Source organism: Hyperolius riggenbachi, chromosome 11 (assembly GCF_040937935.1).
Source record: "Hyperolius riggenbachi isolate aHypRig1 chromosome 11, aHypRig1.pri, whole genome shotgun sequence".
Lineage (NCBI taxonomy): Eukaryota > Metazoa > Chordata > Amphibia > Anura > Hyperoliidae > Hyperolius > Hyperolius riggenbachi.
The window spans coordinates 59,140,619-59,165,722 of NC_090656.1; the positions used below are offsets into that span (position 1 = coordinate 59,140,619).

A 25,104-nucleotide genomic window follows, 5' to 3' on the forward strand; every position below is an offset into this window, starting at 1 on the left:
TTTTTGCAAGATTGTATGGTGTGTGGTAGATTGACAATTTCGCAATTTGTAGACGACGCAGGCAATTTTTTTTAGTTGTCAGTCATTTTTTTCATAATTGTGGAAAAATGTTACCTACATCTGTGATCCATTGGTCAGATTTTTCAAATGCTACACTCAGTCAGAAAAATTAATTGTAAATCTTCAATTGAAAAGAAACGTAAAAAAATAGTATGTTGTGTGGTCACCTTTAGGACCCTTTCACACTGGGGCGGTGCGGTGCGTCGAATTGCCACACTGCGACCGCACTCCATTGCTAACCTATGGGGTCATTCATATTACCTGCGTCGCGGTGCGGTCTGCCGGAAGTCCTTGAAATGCCGCTGGTCCAGAACTAAGTTACTGAGCGGCTTCTGCGGTGATCTGCGTTGGCCCGGAAGTTTTGTTAGTCTATGGCGACTTTAAGGGATTTTAAACCGTTTTCCGATGCGACGTCTGCTGTCACACCGCCAGTTTGCAGTCTGAAAGAGGCCTCAAGATTTTTTACTTTGATTCGACCAATCCATACAATTTTTTAGTTGATCGGAAGTTTTGCAGAAATTGTTCAGTTTAACACCACACACGTGTGTTTGAGATTGCTGCAATTTAGGGGGAAAAGTTCATAAATGTTGAAAAAGTTGGTTGGTTAGAAAACCTTTTCAGCATGGCAACCTTTCACACAATAATAAACTTTAGATAATTTTGTATTTTTATAGAACTACATTTATCACCAGACTCCATCTCTGTACATCTATCAATATCTCATGCATGGGCACAGCAGTGATGTGGGGTTGGCAGGGAGCGTATGGGCGCAGCAGAGATGTGGCATTGGCGCGCAGTGTATGGGAGCAGCAATGATTTGGTGTTGGTGGGGAGTGTATGGGTACAGCACTGATGTGGTGTTAGAGGGTTGTGTATGGGCACAACAGCCATGTGGTGTTGGCAGGGAGTGTATGGACATAGCAGCGATGTGACGTTGGCGGGGAGTGTATGGACATAGCAGCGATGTGGCGTTGGCGGGGAGTGTATGGACATTCTGATTCTGATAGCAGCGATGTGGCGTTGGCGAGGAGTGGATGGGCACAGCAGCCATATGGTGTTGTCGGGGAGTGTATGGGCACAGTAGTGATATGAGGAGTGTAAGGGCACAGCAGCGTTGTGGTATTGGCAGGCAGTGTATGAGCACAGCAGTGATGTTGCGTTGGGGGTGTTGGACACAACAGCAATGTGGCGTTGGTGGGGAGTGTATGGGTACAGCAGCCATATGGTGAGTGTATGGGCACAGCAGAGATGTGGCGTCTGCATTGAGGGTATGGTCAGAGCAGCTATGTGGCATTGGTGGGGAGTGTATGGTCAGAGCAGCGGTTATGGTCAGAGCAGCGATGTGGCATTGGCAGTGAGTGTATGGGCACAGCACACAGCAGCGATGTGGCGTTGGCAAGGAGTGTATGGGCACAGCAGCCATGTGGTGTTGGCAGGGAGTGTATGGGCACAGCAGCGATGTAGTGTTGGCAGAGAGTGTATGGGCTCAGCACACAGCAGCGATGTGGCATTGGCAGGGAGGGCATGGGTACAGCAGCAATGTGGCGCTGGCAGGGTGGGTATGGGCACAGCAGTGATGTGGAGTTGGCAGGGAGTGTATGGGCACAGCAGCGATGTGGCGTTGGCAGGGAGTGTATGGGCACAGCAGCGATGTTGCATTGTAGTGGTGTGTATTGGCTTGGCACAGCAGCGATGTGGGGTTGACAGGAAGTGTATGGGCACAGCAGCGATGTTGCATTGTAGGGGTGTGTATTGGCACAACATCGATGTGGGGTTGTGGGGGAGTGTATGGGCACAGCAGCGGTTTGTCGTCGGAAGGGTGGGTATTGGCACAGCAGCGATTTGGCAGTGGTGGGGTTGGTATGGGCACAGCAGGCTGCCCAGGCTTTGGAGTGAATTGGAGGACATATCCAAGGCTGCGGCTCCATTACTACTTGGCACGCTCTGTCCTCTTTTCTTCCAGTAATTGCGATTTCTGTAATTGGGAATTTCTGCCAGTCTTTTGATGATGAAATGATGGCTTCTCATAATAAGACAGGGAACTCTTATCCATGCAGCGCTCTTGCAGACCGCTGAGCCTAATTACAGAGGATTAAAGTCAGCTGGCGAGAAATGGCGTGTAATGCTGCCGCTGCTTATGTCATCAGAGTGGGAGAGGGCGATTTCTCTGCTTCACCACAAGATATCGCAGATCCATAATGAGAAACTCCGGCTCATGGCTAAAAATACCACTTGGCACAGCAAGCCATGATACCAGCGTTGTTTTTATCCTGTTTTTTTTTCCGTATCCCTCTTTTGCTTCATGCACAGCGCTGAGAACGATCTAGTGTGTGTACAGGGCTGTAGCGGAAGGAGCAGAGTCCTCCAGCAGCACAGAGTATATCAGGAGAGGAGAGTTAGATAAAGGAGCAGAGTCCTCCAGCAGCACAGAGTATGTCAGGAGCGGAGGGTTAGAGGAAGGAGCAGAGTCCTCCAGCAGCACAGAGTATATCAGGAGAGGAGAGTTAGATAGAGGAAGGAGCAGAGTCCTCCAGCAGCACAGAGTATATCAGTAGAGGAGGGTTAGATAGAGGAAGGAGCAGAGTCCTTCAGCAGCACAGAGTATATCAGGAGAGGAGAGTTAGATAGAGGAAGGAGCAGAGTCCTTCAGCAGCACAGAGTATATCAGGAGAGGAGAGTTAGATAGAGGAAGCAGCAGAGTCCTCCAGCAACACAGAGTATATCAGGAGAGATGAGTTAGATAGAGGAAGGAGCAGAGTCCTCCAGCAACACAGAAAATATCAGGAGAGTAGAGTTAGATGAAGGAGAAGTGTTAGATAGAGGAAGAAGAAGAGTCATCGAGCAGCACAGACTATATCAGGAGAGGAGAGTTAGATAATGGAGCAGAGTCCTCCAGCAACACAGAGTATATCAGGAGAGGAGAGTTAGATAATGGAGCAGAGTCCTCCAGCAACACAGAGTATATCAGGAGAGGAGAGTTATGCTGAATACACACGTTGAGATTTCCCGTTCGATTCCCGGGATCGAACGGATCGAATCGATTATTTCCAACATGCTCGATTCGGATTTCGATCGTTTCTGCCGTCGATTTGCATGTTAAGTATGCCAAATTGACGGCAGAAACGATCGAAATCCGAATCGAGCATGTTGGAAATAATCGATTCGATCCGTTCGATCCCGGGAATCGAACGGGAAATCTCAACGTGTGTATTCAGCATTAGATAGAGGAAGGAGCAGAGTCCTCCAGCAGCACAGAGTATATCAGGAGAGGAGAGTTAGATAGAGGAAGGAGCAGAGTCCTCCAGCAACACAGAGTATATCAGGAGAGGAGAGTTAGAGGAAGGAGCAGAGTCCTCCAGCAGCACAGAGTATATCAGGAGAGGAGAGTTAGATAGAGGAAGGAGCAGAGTCCTTCAGCAGCACAGAGTATATCAGGAGAGGAGAGTTAGATAGAGGAAGCAGCAGAGTCCTCCAGCAACACAGAGTATATCAGGAGAGGAGAGTTAGATAGAGGAAGCAGCAGAGTCCTCCAGCAACACAGAGTATATCAGGAGAGGAGAGTTAGATAGAGGAAGCAGCAGAGTCCTCCAGCAACACAGAGTATATCAGGAGAGGAGAGTTGGATAGAGGAAGCAGCAGAGTCCTCCAGCAACACAGAAAATATCAGGAGAGTAGAGTTAGATGAAGGAGAAGTGTCCTCCAGCAGCACTGAGTATATCAGGAGAGGAGAGTTAGAGGAAGGAGAAGAGTCCTCCAGCAGCACAGAGTATATCAGGAGCGGAGTGTTGATAAAGGAAGGAGCAGAGTCCTCCGGCAACAAAGAGTACCGTATATCAGGGAGGAGAGTTAGATGAGTTAGATGTCAGAAACACCTGATCTGCTGCATGCTTGTTCAGGGGGTATGGCTGAAAGTATTAGAGGCAGAGGATCAGCAGGGCAGCCAGGCAACTGGTATTTTCTTAAAAGGAAATAAATATGACTGCCTCCTTATAACTCTCACTTCAGAACTGCTAAAATCATTTTTCTATGTAAATTTGTGAGCCGTTGCTTGTTGAGTTTGCATAACCAGTTCTCACATCTTGTGCATAGAGTTGTTTGCTGTCGCTTGAACAATAACGTCTTGTTTTGGTGGTTGTTGTTTTTTGCAGAGTACGGTGTGCATGAAAACCTGCGCAAGCTGGAGGTCACCGGAGTCTCCTGCAGGGAGGTCTATGTGAAACGTAAGTGTGGATTCTCACCTCTGCTTATAATTCAGGACCATTACTTGAACAAGTATGTAAAGTGGACCTGTCATGCGGTGCCATTTTGTGGGGTCTGTATTCATTTAAATGGAGGTTATCAGTTTTCTAGGAATGAGCCATGTTAAAGGGAACCCGAGTTGAGAGGGATATGGAGGCTGACCTGTTTATTTCCTTTTATATAAAGCACATTGCCTGGCTGTCCTGCTGATCCTCTGCCTCTAATACTTAGCCATAGCCCCTGAACAAGCATGCAGATCAGGTTCTCTGACTGTGTGACTGGATTAGCTGCATGTGTGTTTCGGGTGTGTGATTCAGACACTACTGCAGCCCAAAAAAACCCCAGCAGGACAGCCAGGCAACTGGTATTGTTTAAAAGGAAACAAATATGGTAGCCTCCATAGGTCTCACACCTGGGGTTCTTTTTAAGGAGATGCACAACACTCTGTGCCTCCTTCCCAGAGTACTGATAACAGGAAGGAAACCTGAACTGAGAGGAATATGGAGGCTGCCATATTTTTTTCCTTGTAAAAACTGCTTCCCGTCTGGCTGTCTTGGCTTCAGTAGTGACTCTCCAGGAGCTGCACACCTGAAACCAGCATGGAACTCCTGATCTGCATACTGGTGCCAGGGTCGCTGAATCACAGAACATTAGAGGCAGAGGATAAGTACAACAGCAAGGCATACCTTTCATAATGGAGTTAGCATTGGCACCTCATCTATTTATCTCAGTTGCGGAATCCTTTAGTGTTAGTGTACTTATACTTAAAGAGGAACTCCAGTGAACATAATATAATAAATATCGCTGAAAGCCGAACTGAGCAGCAGCGGGGGACTGAAGAATGTTTAGTACTGGCGCAGGCACAGGGTGACTGCAATGGACCGGTAAAAGCCCCAGGTAAGTGAACTTTTTTAATCACTTAAAGAGAAACCGTAACCAAGAATTGAACTTGTTGCATTGTGGGAAATAACAGCTGTTTACAATTGCCAAAAAAGCAAGCAGTATCTCCTTCCACTGACATCACCTGTCAGCAGTAAAAAATGTCACCATGTGATAAATGTCAAAATGTAAATCAGGGAGAGGAAAGCTTTTACAATGGGCAAACACTGACTAAATCATTTATACATAATTATTGTAAAAATGAAGCACTTTTTTATTACATTACTTTCACTGGAGTTCCTCTTTAAAGGAAATCTGTAACGTCAAAACGTCCCCTGGGGGGTACTCACCTCGGGTGGGGGAAGCCTCAGGATCCTAATGAGGCTTCCCACGCCGTCCTCCGTCCCTCGGGGGTCTCGCTGCAGCCCTCCGTACAGCGGTGATGTCAATATTTACCTTCCCGGCTCCTGCGCAGGCGCTCTGACGGCTGTCGGCTCCGAAGTAGGCGGAAATACCCAATCGCCGTCGGGTCTGCTCTACTGCGCAGGCGCAAGTCTCCGGCGCCTGCGCAGTAGAGCGGACCCGACTGAGATCGGGTATTTCCATCTACTTCGGAGCCGAAAGCAGCTACAGCGCCCCCGCTGGAGCCTGCATAGGTAAATATTGAATTCACAGTCGGGTCTGTCGACGGCTGTTCGGAGGGCTGCAGCGAGACCCCCGTGGGACAGAGCACGGCGTGGGAAGCCTCATTAGGATCCGGAGGCTTCCCTCACCCGAGGTGAGTACCCCCCAGGGGCGTTTTTTGATGTTACAGTGTCTCTTTAAGTATAAGTAAAGCATTTTAACTATTGGCTACTCCCACAAAATGGCTGCCGCTAATAAATCTGTACATGACCCCATCCTATGGAGTAATCTGACGCTGTATCTGTTCAGGTATAAACCCACGGGTGAAATCGGGGCGATTTATGAAAATCCTTCCTGACTATGAAAACATGGAGTACAGGGATGTGTACGCCCACCGTACGTATTCGATTGTGTGGGCGTGGTGATGGCTGCATGATGAAATGTCGCCCGTATTAATCCTTACCCTGCCAGTGGCTGTATAGCAAATGCTAAGCTTATTTTGAAACCTTAACAAGATTTTATGTTTCATCTACACTCTTGATGTGTTTTTATCTCCAGCGTGCTTCTGTGTTGCAGCAAATAATCAGCCTCTAGTAGACGCTGTCAGCCGAGTCACTGTATACACCCACAAGCTCCTCTCCTTCCTGCTTTGGACCACAACCTCACTCGATGGCTGCTGCAAAACTTAAAGGCTGGTACACACCTTCAAATTTACTTCAGACTCCGATCAAGAAAAAGATCGATATCCAGTTCTGACATTGATTGGATATAGAAGAACGCTAGAATACACACTTTTTTTTCCCCCTCAATTCTGATCAGGTTTCTGATATTAAACTGAATGGATAGGGATCGAAAAAAATATATACCGGTACGCTTAACGATAGCCAGTATTTCGATGGATTATTTTCAGCATGACCGATTGAAAAGAGGATGGATTTGGGGCTTGGGATCAGTCAGCGGCAATTGGTAGGCTGTATATTTTTTTGTCTGTTCTGATCTTTTTCTCGATCGGACTTTTAAGGTGCGTACACACGCACTACGGCCGCCAATGACGGGTCCGTCAGACCCTCCCGCTGGTCGGACTTTCAGGCGACAGTAGCGCTGTCGCCTGAAAGTCCGCCCATCGGGAGGGTCTGACTGACCCGTCGGCGGCGGCCGTAGTGCGTGTGTACGCACCTATAGAATCTGAAGGAAAATTGCATGGTGTGTACTAGCCTGGTGTCCATTAATGGTACAATATTTTCCTCAGATGAGATCTTTTCATCAGGCAGGATCAAATGCAATCAGGAGGTCATTTTCAATTGTCCCCACAAAAGGTGCGATTTTACACATGATCTTGAAATAGATGTGTTCCTATGTGCTTGATTGTATGTGATCAGAGTCACAAGTTTCTTTTTATTACATATGTATGGCAGGAAATAATGTCAGAAATGATCGTATGGTTTGTGGTACTTGAGAATACTATGGTAAAGTGTAGTACTACCATGTGTCTGTGGCGGATTTTGAGAACAAGCACTTGATTGGTTGCTGTGGCAGTTGGCACTGTATTTTCTTTTTGTTGGTTAGGGTTAGGTATTGGTGGGGGAACTGGTTTTGGTTAGGTTGTGTTCCCACTAGAGTTGAGAGTGGATCCCTGACAAGCGCATGCATCCCACCATATAGCCTATGGTGGAAATGCATCTGTCCCGGGCTCCAGCAAGACCACAGCGGACCATCGGAGCGAACACTACATTGTCCACTCCTGCTGGCCGAGCCTGATCCAGTGCAAGTGGGAACGCAGTCTTTGGCATCGGTGGGGGTGGAGCTTTGGTTTAGGCATCATTGGGAGTAGGGGGTGATTTAGGATTAAGCTTCTGGGGGGGGGGGATCTTTAGGGGTAGGGGGATTGGCTAGGATTCGGCGTAATGGTTAGGGTTAGGCATCAGACGGGTAAAGTGGTTGTTTAGGGTTAGGCATCAGTAGAGGGCAGCATCCTGTGAGAATAGGTAAAGGTTTAGCAAAATATCCACTGCCCAATATTAGACTATCGATAATTTTACCGATGTTCTACTTATGGCTATTTCCGGTGCCCATATTTCTGCGGCGCCCTCTTTTGCTTGTCCGCACCCAGTAATGGCTTTCTAACCTCTGCTGCATGGAACAGATTAGTAGGAATGCTGTTCACATCTAACCTATTACAACAAGACGTAAGATGTATCGTTGCATGCCTGCAGTGTGTTGTCATTGGGAAAGCAAACCTGTCATGCTGCAAAACATGACAAACACCTTGGTCTATATTTACAAAGGCATCTACAAACACCTCCAATAGAGATATTATAGCTAATCTAGGAAACCTGCACTAGGAAACACCTGTTAAGTGGTAAAATATTGCAGCTTCTCATATACAAACATAGTGGAGGCTTTTGCAGACTACAAAGCTAGGCATGCATTATGCAATGTATGTTTCAGCTTCTTTTTATCTTCTTTTATAATTTTCATATTCAGTAGTGATGCATTGTGGGAGAGCACAGTCGCTCACTTAAAGCTGAATTATCGCAAATACCTTCTGTTTTAAGAAGGCATATTACACTGAGCATTGGCTTTTTAGTAGGAGCACTTTTCGGTCCCCTATAACTTTCCTAGTAGTTTTGGGTCACCCCGAGCTGCTTGGGTATTCTAATCTTCTTTTGTATACTTTAAGTGAATTTGACCTGAACCTCCGGTCAAAAATCGAATACATAAGATGAGGGAAGCCCCTATATCCTTCAGAGGCTTTTTGTATCCTCCTCGCTCCTGTCACCACTGCCTGGGATCTTCTGGAAGACCGGGGCCACGCCCCTCTTCATGCACAAGCGCGGCGCAGCACAGCAGTGATCGCCCGGCCTGGCCCAGGCCTAAACTCCAACACTCAGATTTCGTTCAGGGTCTGCAGGGCGGCGTGTGAGGCTTTTACAGAATCCAGAGACTTCCTTTTTTTCACCAAGGCTCACTTCAGGCAAAGCTAAAGTGAGAGGGATATGGAGGCTGCCATATTTATGTCCCTTCAAACAATGGGCTTGATTCACTGAGGCTGGGTGCACACATAGCATAACATGAAATGCTGCATTTTATGTCATGTTTTATGTCAATGTTGTCTGCGTTTTTGTTAGCGTTTTTTACCGCAGATGCGTTTTTCAAGCATTTTGCATGCGTTCTAGGAAGACAACAGGAAGCGGAAATACATCATAAAACAATTTTTGATTCCAAAAACGCATAGAAAACGCATGTAGAACACATACCATTGCGTTTCCATTGACTTTCATTATGTGCATTTTTGCTGCGTTTTTGAAGATTATGCAACAAAACCAGCATTTTAGAAAACGCACACATCAAAAATGCATAAGTTTTTTTTTCCTGCGGCCCATAGACTTCCATTAGCGGCAAAAACACTGCGTTTTCCGCAACGCTAGCGTTTCTGCTATGTGTGCACCTAGCCTGAGGGTTTTCAGTGGTGATATCATTTCTGGAGATAGTTAGTTACTCATTTGCATATGACTTATCACCGAGGTAAATTCTCTAAGCTGTGCATTTACATTTTACCACCCGCGGGGCTAAAATAACGACCGTTCTTAAAATACACACGCAATTCATAAATTACAGACAGAATGTATAAAATAAAGCATGTATGTCAGTTAATGAATGCTCTGTTATGTGGCGAGTCTAATGGTGCCCATCAAAACGATCGAATGGAGTGAAAATAGAAAATCATTTTTTTCAGATCGAGAAAAAATGATTATTCCGTTTTTTCTAATAAAATCTGATCGGACATGTTGAAAAAATCTGTGTGATTGTGAAATTGTAGAATGTATGGTAGGTTGTATACGAAAAAACTATTATATAAACCAACTTTTTCTTCATATTTTATCGTGTTTCTTGGATTTTCAGGAAAATCGAATGTTTGTGTATGGTGCCTCGAAATAACAAAAACTATTCGACCAAACAAAATAATCGATTGAATTTTTCTGATAAAAAAAAATAAAATAAATATTGTACCGTGTATGGGCACCATAAGCATGTTCTTATTTATCACCATTTCCTACCTGTTCCTATCTTACCTCACCTGTGGAGAGACAGAATAGTTATGTACATCTAGCAATGTATGGGCAGATTTGACCATGAGACAAATCTCTTTCTTATCCAATCTGATAAGAAAGATATCTGTCAGCTGCCCATACACCACATGCCGATTCCCAATTAATTTCATGCTGAAATCGATCTGGAATTGGCCGTGTGCTGCATCCATCACTGTGGCCCCCTAATGGAAATGTGCCCCGTGTAAAGTATTCAATGTGTGACAATGGCTTCAGCTCTCTGTGCAGCAAATATGTCATAAAAGGTAAAAGGTGCCCATACACTGATTGATTTTAACAGTGATCGGATCTGCTGGAGATCGATGCCAGTAGTAATTTCGATCAATCTCCTGCTGAAATCATTCTAAATCATCTATCTTAAGGGCCCAGACACACTATAAGCGCTTTTCTGAGCGCTTTGCGATTGATTTGCGGTTTTTGAAAAAATTCTCCCACTTTCACTTTCATTAAAATCTCGGTAAAAATCATGGAAAAATCGCTGCGATTTTTTGGGTGTGCGCGATCGCGGCGATTTTTACCGCAAGTGAAAGTTGGGAGAAATTTTTAAAAAGTGCTCAGAAATCGCAAAACACTTATAGTGTGGATCCGGCCTAAAGGATGGAAGATTGCGCTTGAAAGGGGTTGGAGCGCAACAGTAGACCTATGGCCCATAGCATCGGCCCCAGAGTTCACTGATGCCACATCCCCAGAACCCCTCTAAGATAATAGTCCTCCCCAAAAGCCAATACTCGCTGCAGCAGAGTGAACACACCAGTCCGCCAGGATGCTCCCTCTGTCCTCCGTCCATCCACATGGCAGGTTTTCCTTCATGAACCGACAGTGTGTTACATGACTGCATACATGCCGGCAAGTCACAGGGGCACTGTAGATGATGGAAACGTAAGCATCCAGATTAAAGGAGAGAGTGTGCTGGCCGGACAGGGGAGTTTCTACAGATCTTTATATAAGTCATGCTGCAGTCTGTTAGAACGCTATTTTCAGTGTGTGGTAAGAGTAGATCCCTCTCTGATCAGATGATCAGATTCTGGTCTGAGAGGGATCCATCTTGTGGGCACGTTGGATGGCCCTCTACTAGTGTATGTTCAGTCTGTATTGAGACTGTGTATCGTTGTCATGGTTGCAAACGGTAGATTAAACTTTCTTTTGGTAATATTTGACTGGCTGCAAGCTTAAAATGGAAAGACTTTTTTTTAATAGCATTAAATTACATAAATATCTACAGATAAGCAAAAAAAAGCTCTCATTTTATACAATTTCTACTGACCTGAAAGCGAAAGAAATTAGGACAAGCAATTTCGGTACCCAAAGCTTGCAGTTAGTTAAAGTTTATTTCCTTTTAAACAATGCAGATTGCCTGGCTGTCCTGCTGATCCTCTGCTTCTTATACAGCAAAGTCCCCGTTATGTGGAATTCAGGCATCTGGAAGTGTCAAATAACCGGCATTCCTGAGGTGGACAACGGAGACAGTACTTTTGTCATTTGCAGAGTTTTTGGCACAGCAAAAGCAACTTAGTGATCCTCCAGGTGTTGTCTTCTACACTTTTGCAGCTTTCAGCACCTTCTCTGTATCCATGCTTGGGTCCCGGAATATCATGTGACTGGAATCAGGGGTTAGTGCTATTGTCAGCGGGTTGCTAAAAAAAATGGCAATCACGCGTATACAGCATGGGGCAGTCCCTACCTGTGCCCGGTGCCTGCTAAAGTGGCATTTCCCTTTTAAGAATGGTCATTGTTTGTGATTAATTTTCAATCACATTTTGATACAGGAGAGCTAGAAGATTTCAGCTGACATGAATCAAATAAGTTTGAATGCAGTGGAACAATTGTTTTACATTGTATAAAGCTGCCCTTACACGCATCACTTCTTCCCGAATGTGGTAAATCAATTGGTCACTCTCTGATCAGAATCTTATCGGATGGGGATTGATTACCACTGCACACAGCACATCGATACCTAATGGATGTGAACAGGAAGTCTACTTAGAATCGATTTTTTCACAGCGTGACACTGTTTGATGCGGTTCAGTGATACGGTTCATCGATCGACCGCTGCTCCTGAGGTGGCAAAAAGGGGGACACTGAGGGAGCGGGGGGACAGAGGTGACACAGTGGGGGAGCAGAGGTGGCACTGAGGGGAACACTGAGGGAGCGGGGACAGAGGTGACACAGTGAGGGAGCAGAGGTGGTAGTGGTACAGAGGGGAATACTGAGGGAGCGGGGACAGAGGTGACACAGTGAGGGAGCCAAGGTGGCACTGAGGGGAACACTGAGGGAGCAGGGAAAGAGGTGACACAGTGAGGGAGCAGAGGGGCACTGAGGGGCACACTGAGGGAGCGGGGACAGAGGTGACACAGTGAGGGAGCAGAGGTGGTAGTGGTACAGAGGGGAACACTGAGGGAGCGGGGACAGAGGTGACACAGTGAGGGAGCAGAGGTGGTAGTGGTACAGAGGGGAACACTGAGGGAGCGGGGACAGAGGTGACACAGTGGATGAGCAAAGGTGGTACAGAGGGGAACACTGAGGGAGCGGGGACAGAGGTGACACAGTGGATGAGCAGAGGTGGTACAGAGGGGGACACTGAGGGAACAGAGGTAACCTAGTGAGGGAGCAGAGGGGGACACTGAGGGAACAGGGGGACAGAGGTAACACAGTGGGGGAGCTGAGGTGGTACAGAGGCGGACACTGAGGGAGGGGACAGAGGTGACACAGTGGGGGAGCAGAGGTGGTACAGAGGGGGACACTGGGGAAACAGAGGTAACATAGTGGGGGAGCAGAGGGGGTACAGAGGGGGACACTGAGGGAACAAGTCGACAGAGGTAACACAGTGGGGGAGCTGAGGTGGTACAGAGGGGGACACTGAGGGAGGGGACAGAGGTGACACAGTGGGGGAGCAGAGGTGGGACAGAGGGGGACACTGGGGAAACAGAGGTAACATAGTGAGGGAGCAGAGGGGGACACTAAGGGAACAGGGGGACAGAGGTAACACAGTGGGGGAGCTGAGGTGGTACATAGGGGGACACTGAGGAAGGGGACAGAGGTGACACAGTGGGGGAGCAGAGGTGGGACAGAGGTGACACAGTGGGGGAGCAGAGGTGATACAGAGCGGGACACTGAGGGAACAGAGGTAACATAGTGAGGGAGCAGAGGGGGACACTGAGGGAACAGGGGGACAGAGGTAACACAGTGGGGGAGCAGAGGGGGACACTGAGGAAACAGAGGTAACATAGTGGGGGTACAGAGGGGGACACTGAGGGAACAGGGGGACAGAGGTGACACAGTGGGGGAGCAGATTTGGTACAGAGGGAACAAGGGGACAGAGGTGACACAGTGGGGGAGCAGAGGTGGTACAGAGGGGAACACTGAGGGAACACAACGGGGAGTAGAGGTCTTACAGAGGGGAACACTGAGGGAACACAATGGGGGAGCAAAGGTGGTGCAGAGGGGAACACTGAGTAAACATTAGGACAACGATGACAGTGTGTGTGTGTGTGTGGGGGGGGGGGGGGGGGGGGGGGTTGGGATGGGGCAGAGTGAACAGTGGGACAGAGATGAGACAGTGGGAGGACAGAGGGTGACACTGGAGACAGGGGGGCATAGAGGAAGTAGTAGGGATAGCGTTGGTGTAGTGTTTTGACTTCAGGTTAAGAACAAGCAGGTTAATTCAGGTTAAGCACAAGCCTACAGTTCCTATCTTGTTCCTTAATGGGGGACTACCTCTCCAGGGCTGAAGAGTCAAGCAATTTTGGGTACTGGAGTCTGAGTCGGTGGTTTCATAAACTGTGGAGTCGGATGATTTTTGTACCAACTCCACAGTCCTAGTAAGTATTAGACTAAGGAGTCGGAGTAATTTTGAGTGCCTGGAGCTGGAGTCGGAGTCAGTGGTTTCATAAACTGAGAAGTTGGAGTTGAATGATTTTAGTACCTACTCCACAGCCCTGTTTAATTCAGATACGCTTCTTTTGGGAATACCAGTTTAAGTATTGGGCACTGGTGGGAAATGCTGGGACTGGTAGTTCCCCGGCTACTGAAGATGACCAGCTTAGCCTTGCCAGAAGGAACTGGCGCTGGCCTCTGCCTTTCCCACCTGTCACCAGCCAATGTTCTTATCATTTGCCCCAGTAGACAGGATATGTCTCTATCTTCAGCCGCTATTGATTTGTCTACATGCTGCTAATGCTTATTGATACAAATGACATGACAAGTTTAATTTCTTCCTAGCGCTGTCCAATTCTGCCCTCCGAGGCCTCCCACGGTTTTTCAATCACTGCTGTTAATGAAAAATCATGATTTAATCAGACACAGGCCCATCTGCAAATCACTTTTTCACCTGAATTTTCTCCTAGGTGATATTTTCACAACTTGTAAATAAAATGCCTTTTGCATCCCCAAAAAGCAAACTAATACTCAAAATAATTTTAATTTACCTTTTGGTACTTTTGCCATTGTAAAATGCTAAAAAGTTAATTTAAATTGAAGATGAAAAATTATCTGCTAGGAGAAAACTCAGGTAAAAAAAGAATTGCATATGGGCCACAGTGTTTGTCAAAGTCGGCTATGCGAAAGATAGAAAATACTAGAGGCAGCCAGCAGGGGTGCTGTTGGGAGGAGCAGAACACTAAGGGCCTGTCTCCACTACAGGCAGATTCTGGATGCAGGAAAAATGACTCCAATGAATGCCATGGGCCTGTTTCCACTAAACGCGATTTGGAGATTTCTGCATCATGCATCTGTTTCACATACAATGAACATGTTAGGGCTCGTTTCCATTATACAACACAGAGCCGTGCGCTCATTGTTCATGTATTTGTATACTGGTAGGTTCTTTTGTAGGACTCAGTAGCTGGATAAGGCTGGTTGTAACCTTGTAGGTATGTTTCCCTATCAGTTTTGGCATTGCTATATGTGTACCTTCATTACTTATGTGGTTGAGACCTTTCTTAACCACATGATACATAATGGATACATGAGCCAATGACTGCTGCGGAGGGGACCCCGGGAGACCAGCCTGGAGCGGATCTGCGGTGAGGGACACAGAGGCTTCTAGGGGCTGGAGGAGGCCCCAGGTAAGTCGATCTGCACTCATTTATTTCGGCTCATGTATTCTTTAAGGCAGTGGTTCTTGAAGAGGAACTCCAGTGAAAATAATGTAATAAAAAAGTGCTTCATTTTTACAATAATTTATGTATAAATGATTTAGTCAGTGTTTTCCCATTGTAAAATCTTTCCTATATTACATTCTAACATTTACCACATGGTGACATGTTTACTGCTGACAGGTGATGTCAGTGGAAGGAGCTGCTGCATGCTTTTTTGGCAGTTGGAAACAGCTGTAAACCGCTGTTATTTCCCACAATGCAACAATGCTCCCACAGTGTGATGTCAGAACCATGGTCCTGACATCGCAGTGTGGGAGGGGTTTCACCACAATATCAGCCATACAGAGCCCCCTGGTGATCTGCTTGTGAAAAGGAAAAGATTTCTCATGAGAAAGGTGGTATCCGCTACTGATTGAATGAAGTTCAATTCTTGGTTACGGTTTCTCTTTAACCTGAGGGGCTCGGTGAAACAGTTTCAGGGTTTGGCAAAGGTGTCTTCGTTCCATTTAGTAAATATTTATGTTTTTGGCTTTGAGTAAGTCTAATCTTTTTGGTTTTGTTGTTTGAATGCAGTGATTGTATGTGCAACTGATGGATGGTTCATTTTGTGCACTAATAAAATATATACTTTTATGTTTTGAATAGATACAAAGGGTTTAGTAAATGTACATATGAAACTTGCTGGGTTCCATATCACTGCTGTAAAAGATACATCTTGGAATCTTCCAGCCCCTAGAAGTCTTTTAGGACCTGTAAGATCCCAACCTGCGGAACAGCTCTGATGTGTGTGACCCGGGGGCCAGGTTGGGCAGCTCTGACATTTGAGGCACTCAGGGGCTGGATTGGGCAGCTCTGACATGTGTGTCACTGGGGGGCCGGGTTGGGCAGCTCTAATGTGTGTGGTACTTTGGAGGCGGGATTGGGCAGCTCTGACATGTGTGTCACTCTGGGGCCTGGTTGGGCAGCTCTGATGTGCAGCACGTGGAGGCGGGATTGGGCAGCTCTGACGTGTGTGGCACTCGGGGGCCGGGTTGGGCAGCTCTGACATGTGCAGCATTTGGAGGCGGGATTGGGCAGCTCTGACATGTGTGTCACTCTGGGGCCTGGTTGGGCAGCTCTGACATGTGCAGCACTTGGAGCCAAGATTGGGAAGCTCTGATGTGTGTGTCACTCGGGGGCCGGGTTGGGCAGCTCTGACCTGTTTTGTACTTGGAGGCGGGATTGGACAGCTCTGACATGTGTGGCACTCGGTGGCCAGGTTGGTCAGTTCTGAAGTGTTCAGCACTTGGAGGCAGGATTGGCTAGCTCTGACGTGTGTGGCTCTCAAAGGCTGGGTTGGGCAGCTCTGACGTGTGCAGCACTTTGAGGCCAGGATTGGGCAGCTCTGACGTGTATGGCACTTGGGGGCTGGGTTGGACAGCTCTGAAGTGTGCAGCACTTGGAAACGGGATTGGGCAGCTCTGACGTGTCGCAGTGTTCTCCCCAGAATTTTTTTCCAGCCTGGTGGCCTAAAAAAGTAGCTGGGTGGCATGAAAAAGTGGGTAGGGCAATATGAGGGAATGCAGGGCCGGCGCTTGTCTGCACAATTCTGCTTACAGCAGAGAAGGAGGTGAGCGATGACAGCCGGGTGCTCACCAGAACTAGCCGGGTGGAGCACCCAGCTAAAAGGGCCTGGGATGAACACTGCGTGTCACTCGGGGGCCGGTTTGGGCAGCTTTGACGTGTGCGGTGTTTTGCAGATTATGTATTTGCTTTTTCCTTGCTGTGCTGCTAGGGCTGCATTAGAACAGTGTTCCACAGCTCTGTGTTTTGTTTTCTGTGTTCATCTAGTGTTGCACCAATATCGGGACATCCTGGGATTGTGGCAGCCGGACCTCGGCCCGTACGGCGGACTCCTGAACGTGGTGGTGAGTAATGACCCTCAGAGGACTTTGCTCCTAATCATAAAGGACCAATGAGCCGATAATCATTGCAGGCTTGCATGCGGAATTTCATGAAAATCATATGCACCTTGGAATTGGGTCAATAAAATGCACTTCCTATATGCATCACATGAAGCATTAAGCTGGGAGACGTGGTGGAATAATGAATTCAACTGGAACTGTATTAACAAAAGGTATTTTAATTTAACATTTTATTTTATGATGTAGCATTTATATGCAAACAAAATGTCGTCCTCATCAACAGGTTGGCTAGATTGCATGGTTGATAGTCTACAATCTATTTTCAGAATCTAACAAATTTGATAAATAAGGTTGGAAAATTTTGATCAAATTTGCTGTACACCTGAACATCAAAGTACAAATTGATGTTATATATAGCAGACTCGATTGCTTCCTATTAGATCATCATTACAGCACATGTGAAGTGAGAAGGATATGGAGGCTGACCTATTTATTTCCCGTTAAACAATACCAGTTTCCTGGCATCCTGCTGATCTCTTTGGCTGCAGTAATGCACACACCTGAAACCAGCATGCAGCTAATCCAGTCACACTTCAGTCAGAGCATCTGACGTTCATGCTTGTTCAGGGGCTGTGGCTAATAGTACTAGAATTGACATTTTGCTAAGTGCTTAGTAAGGTCAGCTGTTTTCTGCATTACCATATGAGGTAATGCTTTATGAATCAGGGCCAATGGGTGAAATCTGTTTGGCTGTTTGTGGTTCCGCCCAGGTGTGCAGGGGGGGTGCAAGACTTCCAGAACATATCATCCCAGGTAGTAAGGGATCTGTATACCACATAACTTTTCCCATAATACATCACAAACCACAACTATGTACTGATCTGAGACAAACTCATAGGTTTTGGGTCGTAGAGGAGAAAAACTGTTTAGAAATGTTTTGGGGGGGCTTTTTCCATGGGCCCTTCAAAAACTGCTGATTAGGTCTATTTGGCATCTTACAAATGTAGCAAATGGCACAAAAATACCAGTAAATAACGGGACAAACTTTTTAAAAGTTTTACTGTATAACTGGAAGGGAAAAATGCAGCTTCTTCTTTTGGAATAAGGGCGTTTTCTGGCGAACAACCTTTTCACCCTTCTATAAATAGGCCTGTTTGTCTTCAGAAAGTACAGAGATACACTAGTATGCAGCAAACAAACAACTCTAGTAAAAGTGTCTTCAGCAATGTTTCTGGACAGACTTATTCTCATTCTGTTCTGACAGTAGTACAGTTCATCCTGCGCCTACAGTTTTATATGTGTGCTTAGCATTATGATTAAAAAGTCACATAAATCACCTGTCTGGGGTGTCAGCCAATCAGCAGCACGCCCGTAACCCAATAGTACATCTAAGAATGCTCCTTGTATCAAAGCGTGAGGGCGCATGTCTTTTATTGTGCACTCAATTATTGTTTCCCAAACTGATCATTACAGCGGCACAGCCTGCCCTGTTTTCTGGAGAGGGGAGGGGGATTTGGAGTGAGAGGTACCAGCTGAGCAAGCTCCAATGGAGTGGCAGTAGCGGATCACTAATGATGTCATCAATCAGGGAACACTTGTACTCATGCTAGGTTTTCACTCAAGACTATCCCGAACGATTGTTTCAGGCAGAGAAATTCTGGCGTGTTTACTTATCTCAACCCTTTCCATTCCTATGTCGGACATACCTTTTCCTGCATGTAGTCTGACATAAGAAAAATGGCTGCCGCTGGGTGGCGCTATTGCCAGATAAAATCCTGTTCCGTGTCGGCCCCCTGCAGCTGTCCTGTCCCGTGCCGACCTCCTACAATCCTCCATTCCCCACTGCCGATCACGCGTCTATGAAAGCTCACTGCGCAGGCGCAGTACGAGAGAACTTTGTACTGAGCCTGCGCAGGAAGCTCCCGGAGACGCGAGCGGGAGCTAGGACGTGCACGGCCGCACAGGCGCATTCGTCTTGTTAGGCGATTAATTGAACTTTGACTGGCCTTGGGGAACGGAGGATCGTAAAGGGCGGCGTGGGACAGGACAACTGCAGGGGGCCGGTCGAAGCCCCAGGTAAGTTTCAGTTTTTGCTTTTAAAAATATCCACAGAACCCCTTTAAGTCCAACAGTTTGATAGGGTCCTGCCCCATCCTCCACCGCTCCGCCATGTAATATAAATATTACATGGGCACAATTGGTCTGTCACTAGGGGCGCAGTTGCCAGGCGGTGGACCGAAGAGACAGAGAGAGGACCTGGAAGGCTTTATGGGATCCAGAGCCTTCCCTCTCCATAGGTGAGTATATAACTATTTCTTATGGCCCGATTCAGGTTCATTTTAAAGCAGCTCTCCTCCTTCCTTTGCTTTCTGTCTTGGCTGCAGTAAGGAGCAAAACTTTTCTTAGCATCCTAATTAGCTTTACCCCAGAGCAGGATGCTGGGACTATCAATTAACAGATGCTAGTTAACTGGATCAGCTTGAAGCTGAGATTTGCCAGTCCCAACTTTTGCCTTCTGGAAACTAATGGTCTTATTATGAGAATTTGCAATCGTCACTAGGACAGAAAGGGAACAAAATGAGGTGGGGCTGCACGTGGGCTGTGAGCAGGCATTTTGCATATCTCTAAGGCTTGGGGCCTACTAGGGATTGCTGCTGCGCTTGTAGTCACGCAAGTGCTTTGTGCAATGATCCCCGGGGCGATATCTGCCGCAGTTTGTACAGTGTTTGGAAGTGCTGTACAATCTACTTCAAGCAATTGTATAACCCTTCCAACTTACGTTTTTTTTTAGTCAGTGGAAATAAAGTTAACATTTACCGGGCCTTCCGAGGATCAGTTCCACAGGCTTCTGACACATAGCCCCACCCCCAACACAACACGTCACACAAGGCACTTCTCTATGTCCAATTGTCCGCTGTGCCTATGTCTGTTGTGTCCGCTGCCCCTCCTTCTTGCACTGTAAATCCCCCTCCTGCTCATTGGGGGGCCCCCTTCCATGCGAGGCCTGGGGCAATCATGCTGCCCCTCTTTCTGTCAGGTTTACAATAAAGGACAACTGAAGGGAAATATGAAGGCTGCCATATTTATTTCCTGTATTTCCTGCTGATCCTCTGCCTCTAATACTTTTAGCCATAGTCCCTGAACAAGCATGCAGCAGATCAGGTGTTTCTGACATTATTGTCAGATCTATTATAAACTGGAACTCCTGCGCACTCAGCTTAATAAAGCTTTATTAAAAATTATTATGCACAGCATTCAATTAATGCACAGTTAAATCCTCATACACAAAGGCTAGCCCCACAATCAATCTCCCAACATCACACATCCAACCAATTCAGCAACAATCTGCACCCAACACTCCATACACTGCAAGATCTTGCCTCAATATGGTTGATGGCCAGTGACCCTGAGATTTCTCAACCATGGATATGCAACAAATGGCTATTCAATAAAAAAAAAAATTCATAGTTTTCATCCTTGCAGCCCATTTTTATATTGTGGAGAAGGCGCGCTATAATCATTTGTTAGTTTCTATAAATTTATTGTCAGATCTGACTAGTTTAGATGCATGCTTGTTTCTGGTGTTAATCAGACACCACTGCAATACTCTCTGCTTTGTAGTCCTGTGACCTCCTGCCACACGTGGGAATGTTTTCAGTGCTTATCTCACAAGCTCCACTCCACCCATGCTATCCACACTATCCTTGGCCTGTGGTTAGTGCAGTGCCTGTACTCTGCAGATAACTGTAGCACTGGGCCAGGCATCCTCTGCTGCATCTGCTAATCCCACCAGGGAAAGCAGCCTCTACATGTGCCCACTTTCTGCTGAGGTTCAGCATGAAATATAAATCTTGTTATTGACGGAGAGCTGTGGGGAGTGAGAGCTGAACCCTGCCGCATGCCATTACTGGCGAGACGCGTGCCAAGCAAAAGCCGACTGCTGGGTCACATGAGCGTTCCAAAATAGCATCCTGGATCTTCATCAACATGAGGCCGAGCAGACAGTCCCAGCCTCTCCCAGCCAAAGGACTTGAGTTATGAAGCTGTGACCGCGATACTTCACTAGCACAGGTGCTACTATAGTAGCGGCCACGCTAATGAAGTATTGCAGTTGCGATATTTCACAGCAGCAGGCAGCATTTAAAGGAGCGCATTGCTATGTTAGCAACGTGCGTAACTAAGAAAGGCACGCTGTAGCATGCATCCCTAGATTTAGCTTGCACTGCTTGTCATGGAGTTTGCGCTGTTATAGCAGCGCTGCTTCATTTTTTTTTTTTTTTTTATTTTTTTTTTTATTATTATTTTTTTTTTTTTTGACAGACAATCAGCTTATTCCGTTTCATAACGGGGCCCAAGCTATATAAAATCAGCTTCATCAGCGTGCTCTTTTGCTTGGGCCAACTTTGCATCATAGTCTGCTTAAGTGTTTATTTATAAATATTCATATTTTAGACCATTTAATACATGCACTATTATAAGTCAAATCAAGCAAGACAAAAAGAAGTGAAGACGAAGAAAAAACAAAAGAAAAGAAAAAAAAAAAAAAAAAAAAAAAGCAAATAAAGACCGACAGACAAACATAGACATACAAGAAACAACAAAAAAGGCAACCATCAGTCACAGCTCCGACAGTGTAGTAATATTCTAACTGCACATTGTATCCCCTTGATATCTCTCTATTAGCAAAACACAATTAGCAGCGCTGCTTCATGAATCAAGCCCATAGTGCCCTGTCACTCCCTGCCAGCCATAGTACCCTATCACTCGCTGCAAGCCATAGTGCCCTATCACTCGCTGCAAGCCATAGTGCCCTGTCACTCGCTGCAAGCCATAGTGCCCTGTCACTCGCTGCCAGCCATAGTGCCCTGTCACTCGCTGCCAGCCATAGTGCCCTGTCACTCGCTGCCAGCCATAGTGCTCTGTCACTCGCTGCCAGCCAAAGTGCCCTATCACTCGCTGCCAGCCATAGTGCCCCGTCACTCGCTGCCAGCCATAGTGCCCTGTAACTCGCTGCCAGCCATAGTGCCCTATCACTCGCTGCAAGCCATAGTGCCCTGTCACTCGCTGCAAGCCATAGTGCCGTGTCACTCGCTGCCAGCCATAGTGCCGTGTCACTCGCTGCCAGCCATAGTGCCCTGTCACTCTCTGCAAGCCATAGTGCCCTGTCACTCGCTGCCAGCCATAGTGCCCTGTCACTCGCTGCCAGCCATAGTGCCCTGTCACTCGCTGCCAGCCATCGTGCCCTATCACTCGCTGCCAGCCAAAGTGCCCTATCACTCGCTGCCAGCCATAGTGCCCCGTCACTTGTTGCCAGCCATAGTGCCCTGTCACTCGCCATCAGCCATAGTGCCCTATCACTCGCTGCGGGCCATAGTGCCCAGTCACTCGCTGCCAGCCATAGTGCCCCGTCACTCGTTGCCAGCCATAGTGCTCTGTCACTCACTGCCAGCCATAGTGCCCTGTCACTCGCTGCCAGCCATAGTGCCCCGTCACTCGTTGCCAGCCATAGTGCCCCGTCACTCGTTGCCAGCCATAGTGCCCTGTCACTCGCTGCCAGCCATAGTGCCCCGTCACTCGTTGCCAGCCATAGTGCCCCGTCACTCACTGCCAGCCATAGTGCCCGATCACTAACTGCCAGCCATAGTGCCCTGTCACTTGCTGCCAGCCATAGTGCTCTGTCACTTGCTGCCAGCCATAGTGCCCCATCACCTGCTGCCAGCCATAGTGCCCCGTCACTCGTTGCCAGCCATAGTGCCCTATCACTCGCTGCCAGCCATAGTGCTTCCTCACTGGCTGCCAGCCATAGTACCCTGTCACTCGCTGCCAGCCATAGTGCCCCGTCACTCGTTGCCAGCCATAATGCCCTGTCACTCGTTGCCAGCCATAGTGCCCCGTCACTCGTTGCCAGCCATAGTGCCCCGTCACTCACTGCCAGCCATAGTGCCCGATCACTCACTGCCAGCCATAGTGCCCTGTCACTTGCTGCCAGCCATAGTGCTCTGTCACTCGCTGCCAGCCATAGTGCCCCATCACCTGCTGCCAGCCATAGTGCCCCGTCACTCGTTGCCAGCCATAGTGCCCTGTCACTCGCTGCAAGCCATAGTGCCCTGTCACTCGCTGCCAGCCATAGTGCCCTGTCACTCGCTGCCAGCCATAGTGCCCCGTCACTCGTTGCCAGCCATAGTGCCCTATCACTCGCTGCCAGCCATAGTGCCCCGTCACTCGTTGCCAGCCATAGTGCCCTGTCACTTGCAGCCAGCCATAGTGCCCTATCACTCACTGCCAGCCATAGTGCTTCCTTAATTCGCTTCCAGCCATAGTGCCCCTTCATTCGTTGCCAGCCATAGTTCCATATCACTCGCTACCAACCATAGTGCCCTGTCACTTGCAGCCAGCCATAGTGCTCTGTCAGAAGCTGCCAAACAAGTTCCCTATCACTTCGCTGACAGCCATAGTTCCCTGTCGCTCCTCGCTAACAGCCATAGTGCCCTGTCACTCGCTGCCAGCCATAGTGCCCTGTCACTTGCTGCCAGCCATAGTGCCTCGTCACTCGCTGCCAGCAATAGTGCCCCGTCACTCGCTGCCAGCCATAGTGCCCTATCACTCGCTGCCAGCCATAGTGCCCTGTCACTTGCTGCCAGCCATAGTGCCTCGTCACTCGCTGCCAGCCATAGTGCCCCGTCACTCGCTGCCAGCTATAGTACCCTATCACTCGCTGTCAGCCATAGTGCCCCATCGCTCGCTGCCAGCCATAGTGCCCCATCGCTCGCTGCCAGCCATAGTGCCCTATCACTCATTGTCAGCCATAGTGCCCTATCATTTGCTGCCAGCCATAGTGCCCCATCACTCATTGTCAGCCATAGTGCCCTATCACTCGCTGCCAACCATAGTGCCCTGTCACTCGCTGCCAGCCATAGTGCCCTGTCACTCGCTGCCAGCCGTAGTGCCCCGTCACTCGCTGCCAGCCGTAGTGCCCCGTCACTTGCTGCCAGCCATAGTGCCCCGTCACTCGCTGCCAGCCATAGTGCCCCGTCACTCATTGCCAGCCATAGTGCCCTATCACTCGCTGCCAGCCATAGTGCTTCCTCACTGGCTGCCAGCCATAGTGCCCTGTCACTCGCTGCAAGCCATAGTGCCCTGTCACTCGCTGCCAGCCATAGTGCCCTGTCACTCGCTGCCAGCCATAGTGCCCCATCACTCGCTGCCAGCCATAGTGCACTATCACTCGCTGCCAGCCATAGTGCCCCGTCACTCGTTGCCAGCCATAGTGCCCTGTCACTTGCAGCCAGCCATAGTGCCCTATCACTCACTGCCAGCCATAGTGCTTCTTCATTCGCTGCCAGCCATAGTGCCCCTTCATTCGTTGCCAGCCATAGTGCCATATCACTCGCTGCCAACCATAGTGCCCTGTCACTTGCAGCCAGCCATAGTGCTCTGTCAGAAGCTGCCAAACAAGTTCCCTATCACTCGCTGACAGCCATAGTTCCCTGTCGCTCGCTAACAGCCATAGTGCCCTGTCACTCGCTGCCAGCCATAGTGCCCTGTCACTTGCTGCCAGCCATAGTGCCTCGTCACTCGCTGCCAGCCATAGTGCCCCGTCACTCGCTGCCAGCCATAGTGCCCTATCACTCGCTGCCAGCCATAGTGCCCTGTCACTTGCTGCCAGCCATAGTGCCTCGTCACTCGCTGCCAGCCATAGTGCCCCGTCACTCACTGCCAGCTATAGTACCCTATCACTCGCTGTCAGCCATAGTGCCCGATCACTCGCTGCCAGCCATAGTGCCCCATCGCTCGCTGCCAGCCATAGTGCCCCATCGCTCGCTGCCAGCCATAGTGCCCTATCACTCATTGTCAGCCATAGTGCCCTATCATTTGCTGCCAGCCATAGTGCCCCATCACTCATTGTCAGCCATAGTGCCCTATCACTCGCTGCCAACCATAGTGCCCCGTCACTTGTTGCCAGCCATAGTGCCCCGTCACTTGTTGCCAGCCATAGTGCCCCTTCACTCGCTGCCAGGCATAGTACCCCATCACTCGCTGCCAGCCATAGTGCCCCGTCACTCGCTGCCAGCCATAGTATCCCATCACTCGCTGCCAGCCATAGTGCCCTATCACTCGCTGCCAGCCATATTGCCCTGTCACTCTCTGCCAGCCATAGTACCCTGTCACGCTGCCAGCCATAGTGCCCCGTCA

General features: G+C 48.2%; 1 protein-coding gene across 3 annotated transcripts in view; it reads left to right on the forward strand.

Moving 5' to 3' along the window:
- Positions 1 to 25,104, forward strand: part of FBXO31 (F-box protein 31) — an 85,182-nt gene that overhangs the window by 29,573 nt on the left and 30,505 nt on the right. For 2 of the 3 annotated variants that reach the window (XM_068261528.1, XM_068261530.1), the window contains exons 2-4: positions 4,209 to 4,280; positions 6,112 to 6,198; positions 16,838 to 16,914. In XM_068261528.1, coding sequence (XP_068117629.1) covers positions 4,209 to 4,280; positions 6,112 to 6,198; positions 16,838 to 16,914 — 236 coding nt within the window. The remainder of the gene's footprint in view (positions 1 to 4,208; positions 4,281 to 6,111; positions 6,199 to 16,837; positions 16,915 to 25,104) is intronic. The other variant, XM_068261529.1, reaches the window with a different exon arrangement.